The sequence below is a fragment of the Perognathus longimembris genome, chromosome 1, assembly GCF_023159225.1.
Source record: "Perognathus longimembris pacificus isolate PPM17 chromosome 1, ASM2315922v1, whole genome shotgun sequence".
Classification (NCBI taxonomy): Eukaryota; Metazoa; Chordata; class Mammalia; order Rodentia; family Heteromyidae; genus Perognathus; species Perognathus longimembris.
In genome coordinates, this window is record NC_063161.1 from 46,004,159 (window position 1) to 46,017,728 (window position 13,570).

Sequence of the window (13,570 nt, forward strand, 5' to 3'; positions counted from 1 at the left end):
TTATTTCTTAAGTAATTTCCCTCAGACAGCCATCTTTTTTTTTTCTTGCCAGTCCTGGGGCTTGAACTCAGGGCCTGGGCACTATCCCTGAGCTTCTTTTGCTCAAGGCTAGCATTCTAACACTTGAGCCACAGGGCTATTTCTAGCCTTTTCTGTTTATTTGGTACTGAGTCGTTGAACTCAGGACTTCATGCATGTTAGGCAAGCACTCTACCACTAAGTCATCCATCTTGTAAGAGGAAATATGCTGAATTTATTCTCACAAGGATACTAGTTGAACAAGAAATGTACTCACATAAGAATCTGTAACCCCTCTGTACTACACTTTGACAATAAAGAAAAAAGTTTAATAATAAAAAAAGGATACTAGTAAGCTTAGGTATAGTTAATTGTTAAATGAGCAATTTTAAGTATGACTCAAGAGTTTTATAGAAGAGCTGTACATGTATATGAGAGGAAGAGACTAGTTTCTTAGGTTATTTAGACAATTGTTCTGATTTTACTCAATGTATGTATTTGTCATTTTGGAGTCAAAAGTTTCTTTTTTTTAAAAAAGTTTTTATTATAAAACTGATGTCCAGATAGGTTACAGTTTCATACCTTGGCATTGGATACATTTCTTGTACTGTTTGTTACCTTGTCCCTCATACCCCCCATAAGTATCTGTTCTTGTTTTCAGTGTTCAGTAATCAACATTGACTGATGTCAATGAGTACTTATTATTCTTGTTTAATGAGCAATTATTATTTGTAGAGCATGGTATCAAGGGTGGAGACACCACTGTCAACAAGTTGCTCCTGAAAGGAGCTTTTGGGCAGCCATAAGTGGCAGACAGTATTTCTTTTCTGTACATCCAGTGACATAGTAACACAGACTACAGTGGGAACATGAGCTTTCATGTAGGGTTACAACTATTCCATATGTGTTCCTTTACAACTGCCCTTAGTTATACTGCCAGCTATTCATAGCAGTTCAGGTTTTCTTATGTCCATTCAGATTCCCTGGGCTCTTTTTTTTTTTAAACAATGATTATCTTTAAGGACTTGAATTCAACATATCAGTTTGTAAGCACAATGCCTCTTGAGCAATGTCACACCTTTCATTGTTCTCCTCCATCAGTCCTAACCTCATCCATGCTCTCATGTCACCTAGCTCTATTTTCACATATGAACGTTGAATATTAAAACTTCATTCTCCCTCTTTGCTTCTCCTTCCTCTCTTTGCTTGTCTGCTCTGGGTTCTTTCCTTTCTTCTAAGTTGGCAGTCTAAGTTGTCCCCAAATGTTAAGTTAGCAAGGCACAGGCATGATTTTGGCTTTTTTTTTTTTTTGGCCAGTCCTGGGCCTTGAACTCAGGGCCTGAGCACTGTCCCTGGCTTCTTTTTGCTCAAGGCTAGCACTCTGCCACTTGAGCCACAGCGCCACTTCTGGCCGTTTTCTGTATATGTGGTGCTGGGGAATCGAGCCCAGGGCCTCATGTATACAAGGCAAGCACTCTTGCCACTAGGCCATATCCCCAGCCCCACAGGCATGATTTTGGAACAAGGAAAACTTCCTCTCTCCTTGGCTCATGGGAGCAATAGTTTACTGGAGAGATGATATTTTGACATGTGTTTGTTAAAAGATGCTGATAGATGGAATACAGTGGTAGATCAGGTTCATTTCTTCACATTTTTTTGGTACTACTGGGGATTAATATCAGGACCTCTTCCTTGCTAGGCAAGTGCCCCAAGTCCCATTTCTGCACTTTGGATTTATCTTCCCCATCTTCCTCTTGTACTTTCTTCCTTACATCATAGACTAGTTCAATTCATTGTAGCAGCCTTTGACTTTCTCATTCCAGCCTCCTTCTCGCCTATGGAATGCTGAAGTTAAAAATAAAAATTACCCCTTCACCTTACCAAAATATGTATTCTTAGCCCAGCACTGGTGGCTAATGCCCATAATCTAGCTACTTAGGAAGCTGAGATCTGAGGATCTCAGTTTGAAGCCAGCCTGAGTAGGAAAGTCTTTGAGGTTCATCTCTAATAAACCACTCAGAAAACGCCTGAAGTGGTGCTGTGGCTCAAGTGGTAGAGCAGTGCTCTAGGCTCTGAGTTCCCCAGGATTGGAATAAACAAAGTATGTGTTCTTCTATGTTATTAGAAAAGACTAAAGAGTTTAATCAGTGTAGTATTTGAATGCTTGTTAATATTTAAAGTGTCTAACAATGTGTTAGATTTCAGGGGCTTTGTTCTTTAATTCACAAAACTTGTTAAATAAACACTACTAAAAGTCTAGCTAAGTACATTTGTTGGCTATTAATTAATGCAAGTTTCTTCATTTTATTAGCATATGGTAGCTGGGCCAAGAGGTTTCATTGAGATTTTTCATATATGCAAATAATATATTTGACCAAACCCAATCCCTTTGTCACTCCCCTTCACTCCTCCTCCCTCTTCTTGGAACAAATCCAGTTAGTTTCATTGCTATGTTTTCATAATACATATAAACACTGTGTGTGTGTGTGTGTGTGTGTGTGTGTGCGCGCGCGCTTGTGTGTGCACTGCTTCTGGGGCTTGAACTCAGGGCCTGGTTCCTGTCCTTGAGCTTTTTTTTTTTTAACTCAAGGATAGCACTCTACCATTTGACCCTGAGTTCCACTTCTGGCTTTTTTTGTGGTTAATTGGAGATCTGAGTCTGATGGCCTTTCCTGTTTGGGCTGGCTTCGAACCATGATCTTCAGATCTCAGCCTCATGAATAGCTAGGATTATAGGCATAAACCACTATACCTGGCTATAAACACTACTTTTTACTAATGCATTAATCCTGTTGTAGATCCTTTGGACGTGATGTTAATTCATATGTACATATATACATAGTGGTACTGAGCTTTGAATTCAGGACCTTGTGCTTGCTTGGCTGTCACTACACCACTTGAGCCACAATTCTAGCCCTGATTTTTGATGGCTAATTTGGAGAGAGGGATTTCCTAGCCAGGCTGTCTTTTGGATTTAGCTTCTCGAGCAGCTAGGATAACAGATGTGAGTGATTAGTACCTGATTCATTTTGATTTTTATCTACCATCCACCATACCAGTGGTTTATGTTATATTGGGAAGATTTCTCTGGGTGGCTGAATGTTATTTATTTTTGTAGTTTGGGTTAATTAAAGTTTGAAATAATTTTATTAATACATAAGCTTAGCCTCTTCCCTCCTGTTTGAATGATCATTAACAAGATAACCCTTGGTGGCTTAACCAGTGCACGACCACTGCCTCTAAGGCACGTTGGTAATTCTGAGAATGATTATGAGTCAGTCATTTTCCTTCAGAGACTCTCTATTTAGCAAATTAACAAACACATTTCAGACTCCCTATTTGAAATATATCTCATTCTGACTTCCTCCGGGACAGTGGCTGCCTTTGGACTGACTGAATAATTTAGCTTCAAAGAGTTTGAATGCTGCAGTTCCTAAAAAAAGTGGCAAAAAGGTCACAAATGCCTGATGGATAATAAAACTAAAGTTATACTAAGATCACTTCCATGACACCAATGGATATTATTGGGTGAAACTCTCCTTTCCACTGTCTGTTAAATTTCTGTGAAGTAGCAACTGTCTCAACAGATAGTTACAACTAGGATAAAGGGTGAAATAATTTTTGCAGGAGAATTCTAATTTCATGTGCCTCCAGAACAATAATTGATCAGAAATGCTCATCAAACCCCTTACTGAAGTATAATAATCGTAAATTGAATTTAGATTTAAGAGACCTACTTGCATTTAGAGACCACAGGAAAACATTCACAACAATTATACACACACATATGTACCTACTATTTTTTTTTGTCAATTATGAAGCTTGAACTCAGGTCTTGAGCACTGGTCCCCGAGCTCTTTTTCTTAAGGCTAGTGCTCTACCATTTTGAGTCACAGCTCCACTTCTGGTTTTGGTAGTTAGAGCCAGCCCAGTCAGGCTTTGAACCACAATCCTCAGATCTCAGTCTGAGTAGCTCTATAGGCATGAGCCAGTAGTTGAAAGCCCAGCTTTAAACAAACAAACAAACAAACAGTATTTTGTCTTTTTTTTTTTGGTAATGGGGACTGAACCCCCACTGAGCTACATCCCAGCCCCATATATACTTACTTTTTGAGAGTGCTTCATTGGAGGTGCTTGAGAGAACGACGATTTGAGGAGCATTAGCTGATGAGAAGGTTTGTGCATACTCTCTTCCCACTTTTACATTTCTCTTCCTATATACACATGATTTCGTTCTCTCTTTACATACACACACTCTCACACACACTCACACACGTTCTATTGCCCCTGCTACAGTAAGATTAGTCACAGTTCTTGAGGCGAGCACTTTACCAGTAGGCAATATTCCCAGCCCGAGTCACAGTTCTTACTTCCCTTTCCATATCTAAAATGGCATCTTATAGTATAAACTTCCCAGTTATTCTGTGAGTTCAAAGGAAGAAGAGAGTGGCATAGAGAAAATGGAAAATTTCTTGGGGCAGGGTGTCAGGCTCCCCTGCAATTTCTGTCACGGCTGCACTTCTTTTATGTTGCCTGCAATGCACAGGTGCTGTGAACAACCAAACAGCCCTTGGTGATTCAGTTTGAGAAATTACTAACAGTGTAATCAACATGCAGCAATGGGGACAAAGTCCTCTGAGACCTTGGGGGTGGGTCTGCATCATCTCAACTCTGTTTTGATTCCTCTATGGAAACTTTAGGTTTCTCCCAGCATGAAGTGCTCTACTTGCTACTTTAAAAATATTGTGGTACATATATACAATGGTATTTTATGCCTCTGTCAGAAAGAATGACATTGCCCCATTCGTAAGGAAATGGAAGGACTTGGAAAAAATTATACTAAGTGATGTGAGCCAGACCCAAAGAAACATGGACTCTATGGTCTCTCTCATAGGGAATAATTAGCACAGGTTTAGGCTAGTCACAGCAGAGGATCACAAGAGCCTAATAGCTATGCCCCTATGAATGCATAAGATAATGCTAAGTGAAATGAACTCCATGTTATGGAAACGACTGTTATATCACTGTTGTAATCACTTTCAGCTTGCCATGTGAAACCGTAGCTTCTATTGTTGATGATCCTCTTGTTTCCCCTTCCTGTTGTTGTACCTGCACTATCACTGTATCTCATCTGAGAACACTGGATACTGTATATACTAGTATTAGAACTACAGAAGTGAAAGGGAATATCAAAATCAAGAGGCAAAGGATAAAAAGACATGACTCCAAAAGCTATACTTGCAAAACCATTTGGTGTAACCAACAGAACAACTCATGGGGAGAGAGGGAAAGGGGGAGCGGGGAGGGGGAATGAGGGAGGAGGTAACAAACAGTACAAGAAATGTACCCAAGGCCTAACTATGAAATTGTAACCTCTCTGTACATCACTTTGACAATAAATAAGAAAAAAAATATTGTATTGCTGGTTGATAGGGGTTGAATTTAGGACTTCAGCTTGCTAGGAAAGTGCTCTACCCCTTGAGCCATGCCTCCAGCCTGCCTGCTACTTTATAGATACAATGGTTATTTGTGTTTAAGGTACATAGCATAGAAAATAAAAATTAGTTGGGTGCCAGTGGCTCACGCCTGTAATCCTAGCTACTCAGAAGGCCGAAATCTGAGGATCACGGTTCAAAGACAGCCAGGCAGGAAAGTCTGTGAGACTCTTATCTCCAATTAGCCACCAGAAAACCAGAAGTGGCACTATGGCTCAAGTGGTAGAGCTTTAGCTTTGAGCTGAAGAGCTCAGGGACAACACCCAGGCCCAGAGTTCAAGCCCATGACTGACAAAACAAAACAAAACTATTTTTCACAAATTAAAAACTTACTTGTTTTACAAATGAGATAATGGAAAGCCTGGAACTGACAAGTGAGAATGTGCTGGTGCAGGTTTCAAATAGGACTTCAGCTCAGTTCATAGATTCTGCTGTTCTGGGATTTACACTGGATCTTGGCTGTGATCCTCAGGAGATTCTCCAGCATTTGCATTTCAGACTTGGTGCTCTGGTGCTGCTGGCTGGACAGAATTTTCATCATATCCTGCTCTACTTAAATCTATTCAGATAGCCAGTGAAGCCACTTTTGGCATTTGAAGAGCAACAGAGTTTTTCATCCCCAAGCATGGACTTAAAACCTGATAGGGGCTAGGAATGTGGAATAGTGGTAGAGTGCTTGCCTAGCATACATAAAGCCATGGGTTCGATTCCTCAGTACCACATAAGCAGAAAAAGCCAGACGTGGCACTGTGGCTCAAGAGGTAGAGTGATAGCCTTGAATCAAAGAAGCTCAGGGGCAGTGCTCAGGTCCCGAGTTCAATCCCCAGGATTGGCACACACACACGCTGCCACTATTTCTGAACATGGACTCCTGATGCTACCCTGGTGTCAAATGATGAAGCAGCTGCCCAGAGGTGGTGCCCTCCCCAAAGCAGGTGCCCCCCACTGTCTTTCCACTCACTCAGCTTTCCTCTCCAGTCCACTCAGATCTGCTGAGGTTCTCACACAACTAGCCAGATCACACCACTCCTGTCTGTCACTAAGAGTGAGCAGACAGTGGTTGAACATTTGCTGTGGCAAAAGATGGATATAAAGGCTATATAAAGTTTTGAAGGAGATCTGAATGGTGGTTCCCTTCCTCCTCATCTTCCTCCTTCTCCTCCTCTTCCTGTTTCTCTACCTTCCTTTCCACTTCCTGTTTCTTTTTCTTCTTGTTACAGAAGACTAGTTTTTCTGAGGGTGGCAAAGTGGATAAGTTACCAGCCACCTTCTTTATAGCTGGTATGGTTGTGTGACTAAAATTGTGGCCAATTTTATACCCTGTGATTATTTTAAATAATTATCATGACTAAATGGCTATTGGCTTCCCTGTAACTACTCTAGTTGCATCTTATAATTTCCCCACATATTTTTAATAATTGTCTTCCAACTATGTTTCTTAAGAAAATTTCAAACCTATTAAAAATAATTCCCCTGGATCAGAAGACAGGGATTGTATGGTTTGAATCCTTTAAAATCCTTTGTCAAGACTTGCTACAGATGACTTGCTGTATTATCTACATATTATCTGTGAATTTTGGAATAGCTTTTCTCTTCTTTAGTTGGGGAATTCTATGACACATCGACTGAAGATATTGCTCAAAGCTTCTGTACAACTACATTTTTGGGTATTGGTTCAATTAATTATTGACACAGGTGTGCTGAACTTTCTAATTATAGTAGTAGGTTTGTCTTTTTCTTTCTGTGGTGTTATCAGGGTTTTCTTTATGATTTTTTTTCTTTCTGGTGGCAGTCCTGGGGCTTGGGCCACTGGCACACATCTTTATTGCTATTATTAAGGGTTACAATTCCACAAGTTATGTAATGAGTATAATGCTTCTTGGACAATGTCACTCCTTTGCTTTCCCATCCCTGCTCATAAGTCATCTCCCCCTCCTCCTCCTCCTCCTCCTCCTCCTCCTCCTCCTCCTCCTCCTCCTCCTCCTCCTCCCTCCACCTCCTCCCCTCCCTCCTCCTCCTCCTCCTCCTTCTCCTTCTCCTTGCCCCCCCCCCCCCCCCCCCCCCGGTTTTGGGGCTTGAACTCTGGGCCTAGGTTCTGTCCCTGGGCTTCTTTTGCTCAAGGCTAGTACTCTACCACTTGAGCCACAGTGCCACTTCCAGCTTTTTTGAGTAGTTTATTAGAGATAAGAGTCGCACAGATTTCCTGCCTGGGCTGGCTTTGAACTGTGATTCTCAGATCTCAGCCTGCTGCGTACCTAGGATTACAGGTGTGAGCCACCAGTGCCCAGCTTATAGTTCATTTTTTTACATAGTGTATATTGAACACCATGACTTCCTTTGCTCACCCTCCCTCCAAGCCTGTGCCCTGCTGGATTTGATTTTTTTTTTATATTTCAGTTATATATTTATTCTATATACTGCTTGAGGGAAGAGTTATTTTTTGTGTATCTTATTTCAAATATTGGACATGAATGAAAATAAATACATACTTAGTGAGGCAAAGTATAAGTTGTAAAGTATGGATCAATAATACAAATAAAGACTATTGTTTTTTGACTAATATTTCATTAATGTTCATACTTTGTTGATTAAATTTGCTTACTTTTTGCCATTTTAATGATGGATGTAATATGAAAGTTTCTTTTACTTTGGAAAACATCAAAAAAGAAGCATGTTTGTAAGAAGTGAAGATACATGACCTATTTGGCAAAGTTGTACATGCAAGAAACATTTTTGTTTTGTTTTTGTTGCCAGTCCTGGGGCGTGGACTCAGGGCCTGAGCACTGTCCCTGGCTTCTTTTTTTTTGAGTAGTTTTTTGGAGATAAGGGTCTCATGGAGTTTCCTGCTCTGCTTGGAACTTCCATTCTCAGATCTCAGCCTCCTTAGCAGCTAGGATGACACAGGTGAGCCACTAGTGCCTAGCTCTTTTTTTTTTTTTTTTTTTTTTGGCCAGTCCTGGGGCTTGGACTCAGGGCCTGAGCACTGTCCCTGGCTTCTTTTTGCTCAAGGCTAGCACTCTACCACTTGAGCCACAGCGCCACTTCTGGCCATTTTCTGCATATGTGGTGCTTGGGAATTGAACCCAGGGCTTCATGTATGCGAGGCAAGCACTCTTGCCACTAGGCTGTATCCCCAACCCCAAGAAACATTTTTGTTGTTGTTGTAGGGCTTGAGCTCAGGGCCTGGGTGCTGTCCCTGAGCTCTTCTGCTCAAAGCTAGCGTTCTACCACTCTGAACCACAGTTCCACTTCTGGTTTTCTGGTGGTTAATTGGAGATAAGAGTCTCCTGCCTGAGCTGGCTTCGAACCATGATCCTCAGATCTCAGGCTCCTGAGTAGCCAGGATTACAAGTGTAAGCCACCAGCACCCGGCTTCAAGAAACATTTTTTTGAGAACTTTTATGTGGACAAATGTTAGATTTGTCAATAAAAAGATGCTTTAGGAACGTAAAGGTGTATGCTTTGGTGAAACAGTCTCTTATTTAAAAAAAACCGAGTAATCCACTTTACTGTTCCTTTACTTCTTGGATAACGCTGCCACTCTTTTGACTGAATCATGGAAGGCTTGTTTTACTTGCTTGTTCCTCAAGGTGTAGATGAAGGGGTTCAGCATTGGAGCAATGGAGGTAGTGAGCACGATTACACCCTTGTTGATGGCTACTGAATCCTTAGCAGAAGGTTTGACATAGATGAAGATGCAGCTGCCATAGGTGATAGAAACCACAATCATGTGGGAAGAACAGGTAGAAAAAGCTTTTTTCCTTTGCTGGGAAGAAGGAAATCTCACAATAGTCTTAATGATAAATGCATAGGAGAGAACAACACAAAGAAGTGTTGTGATGAAGGTCAACACGGCACAGCCAATCACCATCTGCTCAATGACCCACGTGTCTGAGCATGAAATCTTTAGGAAAGGAGACACATCACAAAGAAAGCTATCGATGACATTCGAATCACAGAATTCCAGATTTTGGCTCAGGCCAAATGGTGGGAGTATGATTAGCAAGCCAGCTACCCAACAGCAAAGGATGAATCTTCTGCAGGTGCTGGTGCTCATGATGGTGGCATAATGCAGAGGATTGCAGATGGCCATGTAGCGGTCATAAGACATGGTAGCCAGGAGAAAAAATTCAGTCACCCCAAAAAGATCAGTGAAAAAGGCTTGTGTGGCACAAGCACTGTAGGTAATAATTTTGTCACCTGTTGCTAGGTTATATAAGTATCTAGGCATGCAAGCAGATGTAAATAAGATTTCTAAGAAGGAAAAATTCTGCAGGAAAAAGTACATTGGTGTTTTAAGGTGAGGATGTATAAGTGTAAGGGAGATAATGGTCAGGTTCCCAATGATACTCAATAAGTAGGTAAGAAAGAGAAAAATTAAAAGGAGGCTCTGAATTTGTGCATCATCTGTTAGTCCCAGGAGGATGAAGGTTGTTACTGTATGGTTTCTCATAATTGGCTCCTGGGCTTTGTGGCCTTCATGAAAAGAAATTAGAATATAGGATATGAAAGTTCTATAGTGATATACAAGGAGAAGTAAACTAAAACATGTAACTAGTCCATGTGAGATTTATTCTTTACCTGGTGGCTAATATTGCCAATATTCTTGTGGGCTTATAAGTTTCCTTTTTTTTTTTTGATAACGTTTGAAGAAATATTTTTCCCATAGATCAATTTAACTGTTATAGTCCCATGGCTTATATATTCTAGATTTCCACTGTGTTTTTCCAAATTAGTTTGAATTTTTGTTTTTATTCTGAATTGATTTTTTTTTGCCAGTCCCAGGACTTGAACTCAGTGCCTGGGCACTGTCCCTGAGCCACTTTGTGCTCAAGGCTAGTGCTCTAGCCTTAGAGCCACAGAGCCACTTCTGGCTTTTTCTGAGTAGTTTTTTGAAGATAAGAGTGGATAGAATTTCTTGTCCAGGATGGCTATGAACCACAATCCTCAGATCTCAGTCTTCTGAGCGGCTAGGCTTGAGACATCAGTGCCTAACTCCTGAATTAAACATTCAGTAGTAAGATCTTACTTCACTCTCATGTGTTCTTCTTCACTTTGAAGTTGAAATCTTAAAGTACACTGTTTCATATCTTGCCACTAGGAAAAACTACCAGGTAGTCTTACAATGACTAGAATTGGACTTGCATAGGGTCTCTCCCATAATTTCTTCATTTATTCCTCAGTTATAGAGCATTTGGGCTATTTCTGTAGCTTGGCTATTATGATTAGTGATGCAATAGGCATGAGTGTGCAGATGCCATATTATATCTGAACTTGCATTTATTTTTCCTGATAAAAGCCCAAGAGTGGTATGACTAGATTATAAGATAGTTCCACTTTCAATTTCTTTGAGGAGTCTCCATGCTGACTTTCATAGCCAGTTGCAGTAATTTACATTCCCATCAGTGTATATAATTTTATTTATTTATTTAGAGACAGAGTCTTACTCTGTCTCAGTGTAGACTGGTCGGGAACTCATGGTCCTCCTGACTCAGTCTCCTGAATACTGAGATTACATGAGTATTCTACCATGCCAAGGTCAATTATAATTTTGTGTTCATCCTCTAAAACAAAATAATAGTACAAAATTATTTTAAGCAGAAAGTTTATAATATGGTGGGGGGTCAAGCACATGATTTAATATAGAATCTCTGTTGTGATCATCTTTCCATCTGCGTATTGAGGCCTGATCTCTTTTGTGGAATTGAGGTACATTAGCCACATACACCTCACACTGGAGCATGCAAAGCTGATTTTATAGACTCTGTATCTCTGTATGTTAATCCCCCCATGTGTTTACTCTAATAAAGCTAACTAATTACTGAAATGAAATACACATGAATATGTCAGGTGTTGTTAATCATGTCAAGAAGTCACCTGTTGGAAGCAATACTTCACCAATAACTTCCCATTTTCTACTACATTGTTCCTTAAAGGACATTTAATTCAATTTGAGGACGAAAATATATCTTTGATATTCAGCCAAAGCACTCCTTTTGGGAAATCTTTTCAAACCTACTGGTGTACTGGATTCCCCCAACCTCCATTTATGAGCCACTGCCAAACAATGCTTCATTCTTTTAAGATGAGTATATATTAATTGTACAAAGCAATAGGTTTATTGTGATGTCTCATATATACATAAAAGAAATCCTCATTTATGTTTTTGTCTTTGGCTTTGAGACAAGACCTCCTCATCTTGTAGCCCAGAATGGCATCAAACCTGAGGTCCTAATGCCTCTGCTTTCCAAATCCTGGGATTACACATGTGAACCACCATGCTTAGTCCTGCAGTTCTTATTTCAGTAATGGCACTTACCTGACTTTACACCTTTATTGAGGCCAGAAATTATATTTTTTTCCTACTGAGATGATAGAAAAAAAACCAAACAAGCCAACTCAACCAAGAGATGTAGTTAATGCCTAAAAAATGGTCATAAGAGGAAATGCAACCACATTGTTTTTCTCCTGATCCATACAAAGCTGTGTGCTTTCATGTTTGGACTTCCCCCTCGACCTACCCTATTACTGAATTTACTTGTTTAAAAATAAATACATTAAAGTGATATGTTTGACACTAAACTTTTTACTACAGAATTGAAACATTTCCTGCCAATATTCATTATCAAAGCAATGACTGGTTTTTCTTCCTTGCCTTATCTGTGGTATTAATGAGTAGTTGAATCTTCATATTACCAAGAGCACAAAGTAATAGATTAATTTTGCAATATTGAGTTCAGATAACTAGCTCCATTATTGCCTTCCTTCCACCATCACAATGCATTATGATGTGTATCAATTAAATGTTTCCAATCAGTGTTTCTAGGGCTTGCTATTTCATTCTTGCAACAATGATAGAAAGAATTCCCCAGAAGACTCCAGTAAAATCGTTGCAAGAATGTATTGATTAAAATATTCCTTTCTTATTAGAGCGTATACAGGAGCAACCCCAGTCATAAGTCAGGCTCACGTTTGTGGAACTATCTCAGATAATTATCAGAACCTAAGCGATCTTGTGAGTCTGAATCCTAAAAGCTAGTCTGGTGACCCATGGACCAGTCTCAAAGGATCACTTACGATGTAGAGATATCAACTTCCTTGAAATCCCATTGTTTTCAGCTCACAGGCACCAAAGGCTTCACTCTAATATTAAACTCAATCCTGCACTGTTCCACAAGAAAAGTTTTCCCTGATTGGTCAGTGTCAATTTTTGGCAAAATAATTGACTCGAATGTGAATAATATATCTTATTTAATGGTCAAACATGTTATATTCACAATGGCATGTAAAGATCTTTAATAAGATAATGTCATTGATAGCCCTGTTATGTTTGAGAGTGCAGCATGGGGTGTCACTTGAAGTGTCACTCAAGACAATAAATCCTAATTAGTTGTAATTAATGACTGTAACATATCTAGTGCTAATGCTTTTGCACCTTTAAATATTGGTTATAGTTTCTGTTCACTATGCAACTATAAAAAGTGATAACGACAAATAATTGAAAATGAAGATGCAGTTGAGATTTCTATGTGGATGTGTGATAATTTTTACTAAACATGCTCACTGGCATCTTTGGAAACTCATGGATTAAAAAAATTAGCCATATTGTTCCAAGTGACCTTTTTTTTTTTTTTCCTTTTTAGCCAGTCCTGGGGCTTGAACTGAGGATTTGAACACTGTCCTTGAGTCTTTCTGTGCTCAAGGCTAGCATTCTACACAGTAAGCCACAGTGCCACTTCTGTATTTTTCTGAGTAGTTAATTGGAGATAAGAGTTTCATGGACTTTCCTGCCATGCTGGCTCTGAATCTTGATCCTCATACCTTAGTCTCCTGAGTAGCTAGGGCTACAGGTGTTAGCCACTGGTGCCTGGCTCCAAGTGAATATATATATATATACATATATATATATACATATATATATATGCTATAAGTATACACACATATATATAGTGCCAAGTGACTCACTATATATCTGGGGCAATACATTTTTCATTACCATCCAATATCTCTTCATTACTGGGATGAAAAAGTTTTCGAAGTGAGTAGTGTTAAGAATG

The 13,570-nt window shown here is 39.7% G+C and overlaps 1 protein-coding gene across 1 annotated transcript; it reads right to left on the reverse strand.

Moving 5' to 3' along the window:
• Nucleotides 1-9,030: 9,030 nt before the first annotated feature.
• LOC125354435 (olfactory receptor 6C2-like) lies at nt 9,031-9,966 on the reverse strand. The gene has a single exon (XM_048350013.1). It carries the CDS (start codon nt 9,964-9,966, stop codon nt 9,031-9,033), a length of 936 nt encoding a protein of 311 aa, XP_048205970.1.
• Between the last annotated feature and the right edge of the window lie 3,604 nt (nt 9,967-13,570).